Consider the following 18,388-nt stretch of genomic DNA (forward strand, 5'->3'; position numbering starts at 1 on the left):
GCCTGCTGGTCCCCTCTGACTAGTTTGTAACAGGCTACCAGGTCCAACCTCAACCTTCTCTTGTGAAGGCTGAACAGGTTCAGGTCCCGTAGCCTCTCCTCGTACGGCCTGCCCTGCTGCCCCCAGATCATATGGGTAGCCCTCCTCTGGACCCTCTCCATGTTGTCCACATCCCTCTTGAAGTATTATGAATCTGGTAGCCCTTCCTCCTCCTAGCTACCACTGCCTTTCACGACATCAAGGGAATGAACAGATGCCTTCATGAACCCATCCAACTACAGAGGATAAAAGGATGTTCAGGGACCACTGTTTTTGGGTTAAAATTTAAACCATATGATTTTATGCCACTGCCTTTTCATTTATTGTATTATGCTACATGAAGTAATTAAAAAAATAAAGATTAATATAATTTATCAGCATAAATTACATTTAGTGGATTTTATATCTAGATACCTATAGGTTCATACAACAGATACAAATGATCAAGCTCAGGTTTGAGAATTTTCAGTTGCTTGCATAAACTGAAATTTTAGTTGTTTGGATAAACTGAACTTGAATGAAAAACACTGAACCTAAGATTATCATGTTATGTGGGTGAACCCTCTATTTAACAGTAATGTTGAGAAACATTTACTGCAATTTGATAAGTAACAACTGAGGGCCTGATACTGTTTCCACAGCAGTGAACATTACCTGAAGCAAATGCACACATCTGTCACTAATATCAAAGGAAGGAGGACAGGATTCAGAGTAAATACATATCAAGCAAGGATAACTTCATGAGCTGTATTTGGTTCATTTAACTAGTCACAACATTCTACTTGAAAAAAAATGTATTTCAGTACAGATACTACAACCTATGAACCAACCGAATGTGAGTAAAGCTGTGCAATAAATGTAAAGATGATGAACTCGGTGAGAATATGATTTAGGATTAAGACTGTGCAAGTCTTAACAACCTTTGAGTTTATCATCATTACTTTTGTATCTTTTCTAAAATTATACTTTAAGCTCTTCAGAGAATGGACTATGCCTCCCCATTTGATCTGTAAGATGTTTAACATACTTTTAGGTGTTAGATAGATGGAAAATAATCATATATTTTACAAACTTCATTAAGATCTCAGAACTGAGACCTTATTTTAGAGTTCTGCTATTAAATCTTTGCTGAGAAATGGAGAACGATCAAGAATGTTATGTGCAGATTAATGATGTATCATTTAGCAAGTTTTTCACTCTGTGTCAAAACTGAGTTCTCAGCTCAGTTACTATCTTTCATACATGCTGATATCACTTCTTTAATCCTCTCTTGACTACTTTAGCAATAATCTTATTTTCAGCTGTCAGGGTTGTCTATACTTTGGCATTCGAAAGCTAATACCCAATTATCAATGGGTAAGATTTTGAAAAGTGTTTAGAATTGACCTACTCTGTGTTTATTAAGAACAACGATGAAACTCTCACTGATTTAACCAGAATGACAGTTAAGCTAATATTTAAGGACTTTTTAAATCCCATCTGGTTTGCATATGTACAAAAGGAAGCTCAGCTTGATGCAAAGAGACCCAAGTTTCAGGTCTTCACTAACATGGTGCTTACCCAAATCTTCATCTAGTTTGGTCTTCGGGGGCTCCCATGGTGGCCTGGCTGCTTTGGCTTTTGCCTGTCGCTTTCCTAACTCCTCCTCAAACCTTTCATACAAATCTCGGAGCTTGCTTGTTCCAACCACAGTGGAGTCCCCCTAACAAATACACAAATGTGTTAGCAAATTACACAAATTAAAGAGACTGAAATATCAGCGTCCTAAAACATTAGCGTGGGGTTTAAAAAGAAAGAAAGAAAGAAAAAGAGGCAGTTCTACAAGGCACAGAAAATTATTTTTATAAAGCTACTGGCGCACATCTGTAAGGCATCCTTTTGCCTGCTGAATGTGCTAGAAGATAACAAAAGTGCAGCAGTAAATGGAGTTATCTGGCTGAAATTCTAGGCAGATTATTCTGTGGTTAAGCGTATACTAGGAAGGCTGCACATGTTCATCATTGGTAGATATGCAGGAGTGGTTTTTTACTTCTTGTACAGAACTCCTCTGGTGCCTTCCACAAATTGTGAGACAGAATCAGATTTGTTCAGAAACATGTAAAACAGAAAAGTACCTTTCTGCAAGCTGCACTATCCTTTCTCTTCTGTAGATAGCCAAAACAAATACCAAAGAACCAAGAGAATGTGGTGAAGAAGAATGAACTACACTGCCAAAATGCAAGTAACTGATGAGTGATGAGGATGAGACCAGAAAAGAAAGTAGCTTTAAGCACTAGATGAGACTAAAATGTAAAGCTGATAAATGTCTTAATTGCTATGCACAGTAATTTAGGGATTCTCTCAGACATACCACTTGATCCATTGGGTCACTTGAATAGTAGTTTTCTGAATGGGTACAACGAACCCAAACAGGCTTGAGCAATTCATCCTCTTCCTCCTCATTTTTTTCTGAAATATTTTCCTCTGGTTCTTTGTCTTTGATACTGGTGTAACTCTTCTCTTTACTAGCACTCTGGCCTTCTGACCACCTCTCTCTGTCCTCCTCCCAACGAGGTCTCTTTCTCTCTCGGCTGGGGGATCGGCTTCAGGGGAAGAAAGCAAAGAGAAGCAACTTCCAGTTTTGTTGCCCTTTTAATACTGAACATAACATGAAATCAAAGCCTGCCTGCAAAACAGTAAGAGCTCTGCTGTGGGAATTACAGGAGATTGCATGCAGTATATCCTAATTTTAACTCTCAAACCTTTCAGTACAAACCAAATACATGGAGTCACTTGACAGTAACTCAGAGATTTGAGTTTGAAAGCCCTTGTCCTTAAGCCCTAATTTTGACCATTTTCTAACTCTCTCAGGCATCTTTTTTTCCCAAAATACTTACTCTAACCCTAAATGATGTTTTCTTTTTACTTTGCTTGAAAGATTTTAAAACAAATCAGCTAAATTCTGAAAAATTACGAAATTTTACTCAATCCCTAAAATTCATTTTATGAAGACAAGGGAGAACAAAATAGCCATTTTTATCTAAACCATTTAAAATAGTCACATTGCTCATGTTGATAGACCTTTTACACCACTTTCCACTGCCATGCATTCTTTATGTATTACAAAAAAGCTTTCTTAGTTATATGTTAGGAAGTTTCACAAGTTTACTGGGATTATTTTCTTGCATTCCTCCACTACAACATCTAACTTACAATGACTCCTACTTAACAGGGCTCACAGGAGTCAGAAAGATCTTGAGAAAGGCCTAAAACCATTGTGATGCATATAATCATGTCTTGATTTTAAATTTTGTGAACATAATACCTCACAGACTAGAAGCAAATGCTAGGCAAGCTCAATGGTATAAAGCTCCTGTTTCTAGCATTATAGGGATTCAAGAACTCACATTTTAAAGTTAGAACTTTTTCATACCTAGGGAAACTTATCAGCTCAGGGTTGAATTCTGTACTTTCATAACCAAAGGAAGATGAGCTAAAACAGTATTTCTCTCCCTCTTTCCACCACCTCCCCCCTCACACACACGCACACAGTATGTTAAGATTTTCCACATCAAATAAATGTTCCATCCTACCTCCCTGTTCTTTTATAATCTTTCTTGTAGGACCTCTCTGGAGATGGTGATCTTCGGCTATCCCGATGCCTATGCCTTTCCCTTTCCCGTTCCCTTTGAGAATTCAAAATAAACAGGTTAAACAAAAAACCTTGACATTTGTAAATTCTGTTCCTGATAAAAGCAAAAAACAAATCTTAAATAGTTTATCAGTAATGGACTAAATGGCATGTTCCAACCATTAGATTTTAAGGAACCTAGAAGCCTTCTGGTGATGGTCCATTCCTCAAGAAATCTGACAGATCATCTCCTAGTTCCCCCGCTTTCACCATCCATCTTAATACCACATTCATTTACACCAAGCAAAGACAGCCTCCATAGCTCACCCATTCTGCCTGACATTTTACGTTAGAAAAGGCAGAGGGTTTACTCAAATAAATCCAGCCACTACCATTCTCATTCATTTGGGGACTGGAAAAAAAAAAACCCAACCTATTCCATGCACATTAACTTCAGGGTTACAGCAATAAGTCAAGTCAAACATCTCATACAAGACCTCAGAGTCTGACAGTCACTTCAGAAGTGCATACAAGTAAATTAAAACATCCAATAAATAAAAAGAGAAATGCTCCACCACCTAATGACTACTTACACAAGAATAAATGTACATGTACGTGGAGCTTTAGGCAGTTTCTATATTCACCTACAGTTACTCCTCGCTTAATGTCTTTCTTGAAAGTTACTTTCTTGAAAAAATGCGACTTCAAGTGAAATGATGTTAGGTTCATGGGTTCATAGATGCTCAGGTCAGAAGAGACCTCAACAGATCATCGAGTCCAACCTCCTGCCCTGGGTAGGAAAGAGTGCTGGAGTCAGATGACCCCATCCAGGTGCCTATCCAGCCTTCTCTTAAAGACCCCCAAGGAAGGGGAGAGCACCACCTCCCTTGGAAGCCCATTCCAAATTTTGGCCACCCTTACCATGAAGAAGTTTTCCCTGGTATCTAGCCTAAATCTGCTCTCTGTCAGTTTGTGACCATTGTTACCCCAAGTGTGCCCTGGTGAACAGAGCATCTCCGATTCCCTGCTGCGCCTACCTAATGAATTTGTAGGCAACCACAAGATCACCTCTCAGCCTTCTCTTGCGGAGGCTGAAGAGGTCCAGATCCCTTAGTCTCTTCTCATAGGCCTTCTCTAGGCCTGCAAACCCTTAACCATACAAGTGACCCTCCTTTGGAGCATCTCGAGGTTATCCACATCCTTCTTAAAGTACAGTGCCCAAAAGTGGACACAGTACTCCAACTTAAGCAAATCCAATTATGTCACAGTAGTTACCTACTACCAGGCGGTGGCCAAACAGCATTATAACCAAACATCATGCGACTTTAAACAAGTATGTTCTCTAATAGGTCAGTGACATAATAAGGAAATAATGTTAACCCGGATGACATTGAGTGAGGACTACCTGCACATCTGCTGCCAGTACTCAGCCACCAGAACCCACAAAACCTTCTCTTCATCCATACTGCTTTATGTTGAGTCCTATCCCAACCCCTCTTGAGTTTATCGCCATACTCTTCTCCTACATGTGCACACAGAAGACCACTCTAGGAGTCCCACTGAAGTAAACGTGTCTTCCTGCAGAGACTCGCCAGCATTAATGAGGCTTCCAGTGGGAGCAGGGAGTAGCACAAGCAGTTTTTTCTGCTAATCCTCAGAACATGGACCATCTCATCTGGTAATGCCAGGTGGATCCATTCAGCAGCTGTGCCAGTGAATTAAGTATACTTAGGGGTCTTCAATAAAATTCCATTTGTGTAGTAGATAGTTGCATCTACCTGGTCCAATATGAAGCCTGTTCAACACTGTCCAGCTTTCCCATCAGAAAGCAAAGCCAGGGGGTTTAGCTGTGGGATCCATGGTGAGAAATTTATAAACAATGTCATTGTCAATTATGTTCCTTTACTTACAAAACAAGATTTCTTCCCCCTATTCAACACGGGGGGTGGGGAAAGCCCTTTATGTTGGATTCAAGTACAAGGCAGGGGCACAGGCAGTGGCTGCAGCTCCAGCTGTGACTTCAGATCTGGCTCTAGCTCCGGTCTCAACCTGGGTTTGGGATTGAAGTTGGAGATGCAGCCACTAACAGGAGGCAAGTGACAGGTCGGAAGACAAGTGGCAGAGGACAAGGTGCAGGGAGGCACAAGCACTGTGGGTGGGGAAACAGGCACCAGGGGGTCATAAGCACTAATGGGGAGGTGCTAGGGGGCACAGGCACTGTGGGGTAGGCACCGGGGGATCAGGAGGCAGGTGGAAGCAGGTAAGCAGGTACAGGGTAGTGGGGGAAGGGGAGTAGGTACTGAAAGATGCAGGTACTGGGTAGAGGGCAAGCATCAGGGAGCACAGGTACTGAGGGGGCAGCAGGAGGTAGGGGGACAGGCAGCATGGGTCAAACCACTTGACTCCCCTGCCGCCCTTCTGCTGCTGCTTTCCCCACTACTGCAGTGGCAGAGGTCAAATTTAAAACGATGCTCCAACAACTAAATTCTATACATGGAAACTTATACATTTCCCAAGTACAGATTCTAATTATTGGAGAGTCATCTCAAATTTGAAGTTGTTTTGGACTGGAGTAAATACAGTATATATTAATAAATGCAAATAAACATGATTTTTGCATCTTAATTATAATTAGCTTTCTGCAATCCTATAGTTTAAATGTTAAAATGCAATACTGTTTAAACAACTCATTTCCTCCTCTTAAGTGTGTCAATAAAATAAAGTTGAAGGGTTAAACTCCTTCAGAACAAAATCTCAAATTTGGAAATACAGATGCCTAATGTTAGGTATGCAAGACATACTTACGCCCCTAAATGAAGGTAGCTTGGTTTGCAGAGGAACTCAGTGTATACAGCTCCTATTAAATTCAGTGAAACTGTGGGCACTTAGTACTTCTGGAAGAACAATTAAGCTCTAATATTTATATACCTAAATATGGATTTAAATACCTCGTGTTAGGTATTTACTGTATTAACTCAATTCTAAGAGGAAGTTTTCTCCCCGTTCAACATGGGGAAAACAAAGCCACATCTTAGAACTTATCATCAAGTGAAAATACAGTCAGAACACATGGCAGGAATCCACTCAGCAAGGCATACAGCAGCAAGGGACCTAGCACCAGGGCACACAACAGCATGGGGCACGATGCAGGGTAGCACTCAGGGCAGCAAAGGACCTGGTGCAGAAGCACTGAATCTAGTGTAGAGGCATAAGACCTGGCATGGTGGCATACAACAGCACAGGGGACACCCAGCAGTATAGCACACTGTAGTGGAGGTGCCAGGTGATGCTGGGGGCAGAAGAGGAGGGACTGGAGGTGGCCAGGGTGGCAGGCACTTGTGGGGGAATGGCTAGGGGAAGGCACTTGGGGAGTGGTAAGTGGCAGGGTTTACACCACCTGTCCCCCAACAGTTGCCTCCTCACCACCTATTCCCTTTCTGTCACTTGCCCCCGGTGCTGTTTTTCATGCCACCGTGGGAGTGGGGTAAGGGGGGGGAGGGGAAGGGGAAGGAATTAATTTAAGACAACCCTCCAATAATTAGATTCTAGACATGGAAAATTATAATAATTTGTTATAATTTTCAATGTCTAGAATCTAATCTGGAGAGGTTACAGGGGTGGGTGAATGAAAATAGGATAGGATTCAATACTGAAAAGTGCAGGGTGCTGCACTTCGGCAGTAAGAACCAGCAGCATACCTATAGGCTGGGGAACTCCCTTCTCGAAAGCACAGTGGCAGAAAGAGATCTTGGAGTCATTATCAAGTCCAAAATGAACATGGGCCACCAATGTGAGGACGCAGTCAGTAAGGCTAACCGCACTTTGTCATGCATTCGCAGATGCATTACAAGCAGGGCCAAGGAAGTCATCCTCCCCCTCTATGCGACACTGGCCACAGCTGGAGTACTGCATCCAGTTCTGGGCACCGCACTTTAGGAGGGATGTGGCCAGCATTGACAGGGTCCAGAAGAGGGCCACCCGCATGATCTGGGGACAGCAGGGCAGACCCTACAAGAGGCTATGGGACCTGAACCTGTTCAGCCTTCACAAGAGAAGGCTGAGAGGGGACCTGGTGGCCATCTTTAAACTTACCAGGGGGACCAGAGGGGAATGGGTGAGACCCTGTTCCCCCGAGCACCTCCCAGAGTAACAAGGAATAACAGCCACAAATTGATTGAGAGTAGGTTCAGGCTAGACATCAGAAGGCACTACTTCACAGTCAGCATGGCCAGGATCTGGAACCAGCTTCCAAGGCAAGTCTCCTACTTTAGGGGTTTTTAAAAGGAGGCTTGATAATTACCTAGCTGAGGTCATATGAACTTAAACTTACCAGGGGTCATATGAGCCCAGTATTCATTCCTGCCCAGGGCAGGGGGTCGGACTTGATGATCTACTCAGGTCCCTTCCAACCCTACATCTATGAACCTATCAAATTTGAGGTGGTCTTGGATTCAGTTAAATATGGTACCTTGGCAAATCTTGACCAAGGACTTTAGCCTAAAAAATATGACACCAAGTAAAAACAGAACTGTCATGATACCACAAGGGCAAACTCTTTTCCCCACTGACATGCCTTTATGGCAAAGTCCATTTCACTGCTTCCTGCACTTAAGGCCAGACCCTGCATGAGTACCTAAAACCCACTAGGAATCCCACTAACGTAAATGTGTCTCCCTGCAGAGTGGGCAGCACATGCAGCTTTTGTTAATTCTTGGGGCAGAGACTGTGTCATCACATGGAGTGAAAACCACTTGGCCTAATGTTGATCATATATTTATAGATTAGTAATAACTAACAATGCCTCCCCACTCAAGGTAGAAATTCTCTTGCAGCATGGGTCTTTCTTATACTCAGACACAACAATTTACCTGCTACGTTCATAACTTCTGTGGCGAGGCGGCGTCCTTCCCCTGTCATAATCAGGCCTATGCCGACTGCTTTCTTGTCTTCGCCGATCAGGACTCCTGCCTCGATCCCGCCGATCCCCATGGTTGTTGGACCGATGTCTGTCTCCATGGACATGCCCATGTTCCCGGTGCCGGTGCTCATCATAGTGCTTACTCCTTTCCGGGGACCTTCGTTCACTCTGGGATTTATCTCCCTGGTACTGACTTGTGTGCCGGAAATGGCTGCTACCACTACTGCTGCTATTGTTGCTGCTACTGCTCTGGAAAGTGTTGGAGTTATGTTGATAACTATTAAAGTTAGGAGGTGGGAAGGACTGCTGTGAGTAGCCTGTAGAGTAGACCGGTTGATAATTAACTTGTTGTGGCATGACTGGTGGTGGTGGAGGATGTGGCACTGCAGGAGGTGGCATCAGGTAAGGAAATGCATTTTGTCCAGTGGGGGCTCCAGGCACTGGGGCATTGCTGGGATTTGGCACTGGCGGAGGCGCAGGAGGAAAACAAGGAGGGACTGGAAAACTTTGCCTCACTTGATGGTTAGGAAAAGGTGGCCTCATGGGACACTGGCTGATTGGACTCTGTGCTGATGGGGGCACTGGGGGAGGATAAGGTACAAAATCCAACCTAGGAGGCATGTACCCTGTGGTTGGAGGGTTAGAATAGGTAGCTGGAGGGGTGGCTTGTTGGTCATATTGATATTGCACTGAAGGCTGCTGAGGGTGAAGTTGCCGCAGGTTCTGAGGTCTGAAGGTTTGTGTTGAATTTCTAACTCCAGGTCCTCCTTGGCCCCGGGGACATCCTCGTCCGGAATGGAAAGACATGGGCTCACCTTCAATGGAAAAGATGACAAGATAAGATGTACAATGCCACAAGTGCACCACAGGAGATTAGTTAGTTGCTCAGATTAGTTAAGACTCAGTTTGAAAAAAGATATCATCTTCAATGCCAAGCTTTAGTCCCAAATGAAATATCAAACCCTGCTTTGCTTCTTTTACCTCATTATAAGCTTAATGGCAAAACAATATATAAAAGATATTTATAACCTGTGATAGATTTGGAAAGTAATTAACTGGCATTGAGGTGCAGAAATGATACCTAAATAGAAACTGGTTATTTTGCTCATTGCTGTTTTCCTTATAGCCCCTTGTTAAAAATTGAGAAAAAGAAGGGAAATCTGTTGAACTATTTAAAGCATTAAATATTTAAGTACAGGCTTCATTTTACCAATAGCCCTTATTAACCTTAGATGTGGTGGGTTTTTTATTACTTTATTAGGAAACATCCTCTTTGACAGACTTTTAGGTGGTAATAATAACTCATCCTTTAGCCGAAAAAATAACTAAGATAGGTTGGAGCTGTTGTTATTGCAGTTCAATCCTGCTTCTTTGAGGATGAAATAAAACAAAGCACATACAAGAGGGAAAAAAAAAAGAATAGTGGAGATGGAAAGCATAGAAGTACCAGAAAGAGAAGTTATTTTCTTGCAAGCTTTGCCATTGGAGAAACATGGGCACAGGGCAAGCTCCTATCAGCTATGCCAAGAAATGGCACTAGGCACTGCTTTTGACTACCTATTTGGTCATAGGCTCATGGCATCGTAACAAAAGACACAACATTGGCCACCTAATCCATACTAGTATTAATTACAAGGTAAATGGAGGAAGAAATGTGGGGAACAAAGAGGACAAATGAAAGGGAGAGGATGACAGCAGGGACTCAAATATTACATTCTGATTGCTCTTTAGGACTTTACAGTCTCTAGTGGCTTTGGCACATCATTGGCTTTCTCTCTAGTCCAGTCTGGTCAGAATACCTTTCTGCATCAAGACAATATAGACTTAACTGAGTAACAGTATCTCATAGGAGAACATAGCAATGGCAGCTTGATCTAGTCTACATATCCAGCAGTATGATTCAAATTCTGTTTCTTGAAAGATGCTGAAAAGCAGCAATGGACAAAATAGCCAATTCCTACTAGGGTGTGATTTTTGCAAAATGATACCAGTCCACTAATTTCCAAATCTATTCTTCTACATCAGTGGAGCCTGATCAACTAGTCAACCGTGGAGCCTCTGACAGTCTATCTCAGTCTCGGGGGGCTGAGATCAACTATCAGAGGTTCCGAGATTGGGAGTGGCAGGATGTGTGGGTGGAGCGTCCAGGACAGAGTCCAGGAGCAGTGGAATGCATATGGCTGGGCTGAGCTGTGCCCCTGCCACCGGGGCTGGGCCGGGTGTGTGAGGCAATCCCCCTCCGCACCCTGCCATCCTGTGGTGAGGGAGGAAATGGGACAGAGGCAGGGGTGAGTGGGGTCTTGGCTGGGCTGGAGCACGGTCAGAGCCAAGGTGGCTCGTCCAAGGGCACGGTGGGGGGGGGGGAGGCCTCCTGTATTCCATGCACCCTGGCAGAGGCCTGGGGGCCACGTACCGTTTCCATTTGTGCATGGGGCAGACGGCGGCCGCTGAACACTGGAATTTACACCCTGAGCCCCACACACAGAACGGGGGGACGCATGCCCCCCCACACACCTGGATGAGCCACTTGGGCTCTGACCCTCCCCCAGCTGGGCCTGGCCTAGCCAGGGCGCCACTCACCCATTGGCAGGGGGCGAGGGGGCATTGGGGGCAGAAGTGGGGGGCCAACAGGGCACAGCCCCCTGACACGCGGGGCAGCAGTAGGGCCACAGGCTTCCAGCAGTGGCTGCAGCAGGGTTGGTGAGGGGTGTGCTCGCAGCGGGGGTGGGGTTGGGGGGTAGATGAGAAATGAAGCATGGGCTGGCGCTGTACAGCAGAGGCGGGCACAAGCTGGAGCCACGAGCGCCTTGTCTGGGAGGTGAGGGGAAGGCAGAGACACGCAACGCAGGAGGGCATGTGGGGGGGGCACATGCCCCAGATCTGCACATGGGGCGGGGCAGGGCTGGGGCAGCACCAGGCTCTCCAGCTGCATAGCTCTCAGCCCACCCCGCCCCATGTACAGATCATACCCCCCATGCCCTCCCGAACTGCGTGCTCCCCACCCTCCCCCAAGACAAGACACTTGCAGCTCTGCCCTGCACCCACCCAGCTGTGCAGGGCCTGCCCCTGCTCCACTCCCTCACTCTTCATCATGGGGGGCGGCAGATCAAGGCAGCCCATTTGGGAGGGGGGTAGGGCTCCTCACCACTGTGTACACCCCCGGGAGAGGCAGAGGGGTTATTGCCCCCCAGATTTGTGCCCAGGGAGAGGGTGGACTGCCCACTGTGGACTCGAAATCAGGGGCTGCACTGACCTCTTCACAGCGCATGGGGAGGGGCCGAGCTGGGGCCGCACTCAGGGTCAGCAGGGGTGGGGAAGGCAGTGGTGGCACTGGGAGGGGTGGCTACAGGAGGGCTATGGGGAATTTTGGGGTGGCTCTAGCTCATCCTGTAGCCACCCCTCCCAGCACATCCACCACTTCTGAGTGCCACCCCACCCAGGATGCATATCAGTTATCAGATCGGTATCTACCAATATGGCTGGTTAATAATTGGCCATTGGTTCGGCACACCCCTAAATTGACTGAGTTGGACTTACATTTCATTGGCTAAGGGACTCAACACAACACTGCCTTAAGAGATGTCCACTGCATATACACTTGCTGAGCGATCAGCATTTAGAAATAATCATTCTAAAGAAGAAATACCTCTCTGATTAGAGCCCTAAGCTTACTCTTAGCCCTCAGAAAACTAAGACTCTCAGTCTCATTATTATCATTTAAAGCAGTACAAAGGAACCAGGTCTGGATCTGAAACTGAAAAAAAAATTAAGAAATAATGTTGAATGTACAAGTTATTTTAAAGGCCCCTCTCCAGCATTTTTAAATCTAAATTCAATCAAAATCTAACCTTCAATAGGTTGAGAAATTTGCTGATTGACGATCCTTCTCCGTTTTCCTTAGTAGCAGAAACCTGCTGACTTGAGTATTCTCACATTGAAAATAAGGCCTATTTCCTCTCTCGTATTCGGTCCCTAGCAGTCTTTTCTTCCTGCAGATACAAAAGTGATGAAAGTAATGTGAGAAGACATAAATGAACTCAAGCTGCGCACCCTGCTGCATAGACATGTGTTGTTAGAGTGTAGTAGTCTGAGCAATGCCTCCACTTCCACTCCAGCTGCCCAACAGAAGCAGCGTTAACTCTAACCCTTAGGACAGAGTAGAAGAGTTACAGAACATGATGGCAAGAAGCCAAGAGACAGTTGGTTTCAGAGATACGGCAGAGCTGTGGTAAACAGTGCATCACACTTAAGCCTTGTCTACACTTAACAGTTTTAACAGGTTAGTTATTTCAAATAGGGGTATGATTTCTATTACAATCAAAATAATTATGCATCATAAAGGCTATCACCCTTACCAGTACAGTTATTCCTCTCCATGAATACAAAGAGCTATAGCAGCACTTTCATACCAGTATAAGTGGGGTTCTTTAATATGGGCCCAGGCAAACGCAGCTTTTTAAGCACTACGTTGACATGCAGAGCCAACCTGTAAAACACCATGCTTAAACTAAGTATGGTCATCAACACACTTCCATTAGGGCTCCTGTTCTCAGTACCATCAGCAGACCTGGAAGGGCGGCATCAACTGTGGGGAATTTTGGAGAAACAAGGCCTTGGCTACATACACATTTTATAGCAATGTGACTACATGAATTCAAGACATGATTTGCTACCAAAATACTTAAGTAGGTACAAACCCTAATAAAGATACAGTTACACTGGCATGAAGATGCCATGTAGCAGTACAACCTCTCTCTTTGTTTAGGGCAGCAACTATGCCATTATAGTTGATATTAATAGAGCTGTGGTAACACTAACACACATCACTATAACAGTAGTGTTAAAGCAGTGTATTTTTGTGCACGGGCAAAACCTATGCCAATACTGCTATTCCTTTCCCGCTGCGGGAACAGCTGTTCCAATATATCTCATTAGGATGGTAGTAAAGCACTGGAACAGGCTGCCCAGAGACGTTGTCGACTCTCCATCCTTGGAGATTTTTTAAGACCCAGCTAGACAAAGCCTTGGCTGGGATAATTTGTTGGGGACAGTCCTGCTTTAAGCAGGGGGTTGGCCTACATCAGTGTTTTTCAACCTTTCGGTTGCAATCCAAAAGTGGGTTGCAAGAATATATGAAAGGGTCACAAACAAGCTCTAAAAAACAGATCAACAAACTTTAAAAATGCATTCCCCTTTAAAGGAGAAACATGTGGCAAACCACAGGTTTCCCCTTGCAGGCTGGCAGAGTTTCAGCCTGCAAGGGGGTGCTTGGGGCTGGGGGGGAAGCGGGAGGAGGGAGAGCAGGCAGAGGGTGCCATGTGCACATGCTTGTGCATGCACACACACAGCAGCCAGGCAGCATGGAGAGCAGCTCCTGCAGCTCCCCGCAGGCAAGCCTATGGGGCAGAGGAGTGAGGAGTGGGGGGCAAAGATGATGCATGAGGGAGACCGTGGGGGGGGGGCACAAGTGACACTGCCTGCCACCCCACCTCTTCTCCAGGGTAGAGCCATGCCTTGAAAGGAGAAGTGGTGGCACCTGGGCTATGGCGGTAGGGTAGAGATTTTACAAATGGGTCCTGGCAGTGTCGACAGCGCCTTTTCATGGGGGGTGCACATGCACCTCCTATGCATTGCCAGTGCCCCCTGAGGTCCTTCCCACCCTTAGCTTCTATGGCCACCTCCAGACGAGCATGGACATTTGGTTCCCTGGGGACAAGAAGCAGTGGCACACCTTGTACTGTGGCTACTTGTCCCCAGGGAACGCCTGTGCCACCTGCCCACTGGCGAGCAGCAGGTTACCCTGAGTGGCATAGGGGAGTCTGGTGCCAGCAACTGTGCTGTCCCCAGCAGCCTTACCTGGGGTCCTGGGCACTCCTGCAGCTTGGAGCCTAGCTAGCCAGGCTCCAGCTTTGGGTGGCATGCGCTACCACCAAATGTGCCTCCCCGCTTTTTTTCTGCGTGGGGTTTTTTGAGCCTAGGATCTCCCGGGGTCAAAAAGCACCCGCGCACTGCAAGGTAACAACGTGGGAAATGCCTGAATGTGCAGCGTGTGGCACGGCAGACGTGTCTGCAGCGCCACGTCCCACCCCTCCGCGCTCATCTGGACGCGGCCTATGATTCTATACGTATAACTGTGGCCACAATAGAGAGGACTGTACAACTTCAGCTCTAATTAAATTACCCCCAGGATTTAGGGTGGGAGCAACTACACAGTAGAGAGGAGGCCCCAGACCCATAGGAAACAGAGCTCGTGGCTGGGAGAGGAGCTCAGCTCAACTTCCTAGCAGGCTCGGGGGAAACGCTCAGCTCTTGAAGCCTGGCGAGGCCCGCGGAGGCTGTCTGAGCTCTGGGGCCGCTGGTGATCCAACCCAAACCGGCCACGAGAACCTGGGATCCCGGAGCAAAGCAAGCAGCTGGGACCGGGGGAAGGATGCGGAGAAGAGAGGAGAGCGGGGAGCAAAGGCAAACGGGATTTTCCTCCTACAACTCAGCTGGGGAGGGAAGAAGGCCCCGCTCCCCAGTCTCCCCACGCCCCGCCAGAGAAGATCGCAGTGCCCATCCTACCCGGAGTCTCCCCCAAGCCTCGAGAGCAAAACCCCGCGAGCCCGGCGCCGCTCAGCCCGGAGACAAGTGAACGGGGCACCGGCTCCGGAACGGGAAGCGGGAGGGAGGAGCGTGGGAGCGGAAGCCTTCCCTCCCCTCGGCTTCGCGGGGCCGCCCATGGGGCAGGGATCCCATCGCTAGCGGCCCCGGCTCGGTCCCCGTGGCAGGGGGCGCTCCTGCTTGACTGCAGTGGCCGCATAGCTTGGTAGCTGCTTGGCCCGGAACGCTACGGTGCCCGGCGTTCTGGCCCCGGAACGCTGCGGTGCCCGGCGTTCTGCCCGCGGAACGTTGCGGCGTTAGGGGCTGGGAACGTCGGCGCCAGCTGGGTCTCGGCCCAGCCGTGATGAGCGGCGCTGGGGCTCCGGGGGATCGGGGCCGCCTCCGGGCCTACCCCGCGCTGCCTGTCTGGGTCGTGGAGGATCATCACGATGTAAGTGCGTGGGGCTGCGGGAGAAGGTCCCGGGCTGATGAGGTGGGCAGAGTCCCCTTCGGGTGCTTCCAGCCTCTCAGGCCGCTGAAGGAAGGGATCGCAGAGAAGAGGCAGGCGGTGTTGCTAGGGTGATGATAATTATCGTATTTGTATGATCATTTCCACACTTTTAGTACGATCACTAAGATGCTCCAAATGTACGGTAGCTAATTGACGCAAAACCCAAGTCACTCTCAGAGAGGCTTAGCTGACTTTAGGTTTGCTCAGGGGTGACTGGTGCCTCCTGAATCGGGGGCGGAGGGGCACAATTTGTGGCAGGCCAGAACTACTCCTATACTTCTGTGCTGCAGCTTAGTGGCTCCCCCCACCCACGTGCCCCTGGCCCGCACAGCAAAAAACTGCCCCATCTTGGGCGGTGCCAAGCCAGAGGCTAATCTCGGGTAGGGAGGGGGGGATGTACCCCCCTACCAGTGATCTGTGGGTTTGTTCAGTTGGTTGGTTTTAATGTATTTCACATTCCAGGGCAGTTTAGCCAAATCATATTGTTTGAGCCAAACTTGATCGTTCCAAACCCCATGTATGGTGCTACAGCCAGCGAGTATCCTCCACCCCAGACCCATTCCCCTGGGACTTAAGATGGCCACGAATCCATTGGCGGGCATCGTACATGCAGGCCCAACCCTGAAAGTCTTGGAGCTCGGATGCCTCCAGACAATACAGGCAAACATCTTCCATCCCAGACTTCAGTTTTGGACTTAAGATATTCCCTACGTTTTATCTTAGCCCCTTATAGGTTTGCTGCCAGCACTTTCTTATGATGGCTTCCCTCAAAATAAAGAAATGCTCCAACTTTGATGACCCGGTTCTCACTCACTCACTGGCATACTACAGAGAGCAATATAAAGTAAATAAGAAAAAGACTAATTTGCATATTTATTTGTGTATTTTTCAGTGTATAATAGTTTTTCAGCAAATATGCTGATTTTGAGCTGCCAATAAAATAATTTCATATTTAAGACCTGGTGACGCCACCTCAGGCAGGAAAGCTTCAAAGACCACTCAACGCCCGGGAGTGAAATAGTGTCTGGCTTATGCTGTAGGAGCTGCTGACTCAGCCTAGAACAGAGGTGGAGGCTCCTTTAGTCCCATCAGAGTGCGTGAATGGACAAGTGGGCATCATAGCAAGTTCACAGCGTGATCCTAATGGTAATTCAAGCTCCTCTGAGTGAACTTCAGTGGCGACATAAAACCTCGGTTGCTCAGGCACATTGGAGAAGGGGTGCTGCACCTCGGCTTGCTCTTCTGATCCATTCAGTGTAATCAGTTTACAGCGAGCAGGAGCGTGGCATAGAATCATAGGAAATTAGGGTTGGAAGGGACGTCAGGAGGTCATTTATTGCAACCCCCTGCTTAAAGCAGTGCCATCCCCAACTAGATCATCCCAGCCAAAGCTTTGCTGGGTCTTAAAACAAGCCTCCAAGGATGGAGATTCCACGACCTCTCTGAGTAGAGACCCGTCATGTAGACCACCTTAAAATGACCTATCATGACTAGGATCCCTAGGGCAGCGATTCCCAAACTGGGTTGCAACATCAGCAGACAGAGTCGCAGGCGTGAGGGGGTTGTGGGTTGGGAGTGAGGGGCCATGCTGAAGCAATGGGATCACACTGGGGAAATGGGGCCATAAATGGGGCTATGCTGAGGAAAAGTTTGGGAAGCAGTGCCCTAGGGACACGTCACTGGTGCACCCACGTAAGTCAAAAAACATCTGAAGAGGGCAGAGTATTTGTGCTCCCTGGGTAGCTTCCACCATAGGTGCTGTAAAAGTGCCTCGCCAGGAGCAAATAGTGCCTGTGGGCATCTGTACACATGCTCTGGGATGGAAGGGGGGGGCGCTCGCTCTGTGAGCCGCTCTAGTGAAAGCGCCCTCAGCATTGCATGTATTCAGCACCCCACACTTCAGAATGGTGGCGGGAGTGCTTAAACTCAAGCTTGTTTGACAAGTTTTAGTTCAGGTGCCCCCTCTGCCATTTTAAAGTGGGGGGATGCTGAATACACGTGATGCAGACGCGCTGCAGCGTATTAATTAACATGATCAATTGAGTCTGCTCTATGTGCTAATTAACACGTCGGAGCAGGCATTTGGCAGATGTGTAGGTGCCCTGCTTGATTAGCCTGGTAGTTGGGCTGAGAAGCAGATGCAACTTACCTTACTGTCATTTACACTGCTTTAGTTTTACCCCTAATATTTCCAGGCTTAACTCCACACTTCTGATCTTAGAAGAGACGAGAAGGCTGAGGGGGGATCTAGTGGCCTGTTACAAACTAGTCAGGGGGAACCAGCAGGCATTGGAGGAGTCCCTATCTCACTGCCAGGAGTGCTTAGAAATAACAGTCACAAGCTGGCAGAGGGTAGATTCAGGCTAGACATCAGTGGGCACTACTTCACTGTCAGGGCGGCTAGGATCTGAAACCAGCTTCCAAGCGAAGTGGTGCTGGCTCCTACCCTGGGGGTCTTCAAGAGGAGGCTGGATGAACACCTTGCTGGGGTCGTTTGGCCCCAGTACTCTTTCCTGTCATGGCAGGGGGTCGGACTCGATGATCTGCTCAGGTCCCTTCCGACCCTAGAAACTATGCAACTATGAAAGGTCTGTTACACACCATGTGTCTGCTCCTTGTGTAAAGAAGTTTAAATGTATTTTATGGGTCCAGACTCTCTGCTTTGCTACTCTTTGCTACTGCATGTGAACTGAAGCATGGGTGCATTGCTCTCTGCCTCCCTCCCCCC

The 18,388-nt window shown here is 47.3% G+C and overlaps 2 protein-coding genes across 5 annotated transcripts in view; one reads left to right on the top strand and one right to left on the bottom strand.

The window, feature by feature from the left end:
- The window catches only part of DROSHA (drosha ribonuclease III), a 122,692-nt gene extending 107,302 nt beyond the window's left edge, over positions 1-15,390 (bottom strand). Inside the window, exons 1-5 of one of the 2 annotated variants that reach the window (XM_019521541.1) lie at positions 15,132-15,390; positions 8,518-9,382; positions 3,612-3,704; positions 2,390-2,621; positions 1,600-1,741 (exon numbers count right to left, since the gene is read on the bottom strand). In XM_019521541.1, the coding sequence (XP_019377086.1) occupies positions 1,600-1,741; positions 2,390-2,621; positions 3,612-3,704; positions 8,518-9,382; positions 15,132-15,369 (1,570 nt within the window). In that variant the 5' untranslated portion in view covers positions 15,370-15,390. Of the gene's footprint in view, positions 1-1,599; positions 1,742-2,389; positions 2,622-3,611; positions 3,705-8,517; positions 9,383-12,415; positions 12,485-15,131 lie in introns of those variants that run through there. The other variant, XM_019521551.1, reaches the window with a different exon arrangement.
- Positions 15,391-15,481: 91 nt separating this feature from the next.
- Positions 15,482-18,388, top strand: part of CUNH5orf22 (chromosome unknown C5orf22 homolog) — a 23,738-nt gene continuing 20,831 nt past the window's right edge. For all 3 annotated transcript variants that reach the window (XM_019521568.1, XM_019521562.1, XM_019521578.1), the window contains exon 1: positions 15,482-15,600. In XM_019521568.1, coding sequence (XP_019377113.1) covers positions 15,514-15,600 — 87 coding nt within the window. In that variant the 5' untranslated portion in view covers positions 15,482-15,513. The remainder of the gene's footprint in view (positions 15,601-18,388) is intronic.

Source organism: Gavialis gangeticus, unplaced genomic scaffold, assembly GCF_001723915.1.
Source record: "Gavialis gangeticus isolate Ggan-Ray unplaced genomic scaffold, GavGan_comp1, whole genome shotgun sequence".
NCBI lineage: Eukaryota > Metazoa > Chordata > Crocodylia > Gavialidae > Gavialis > Gavialis gangeticus.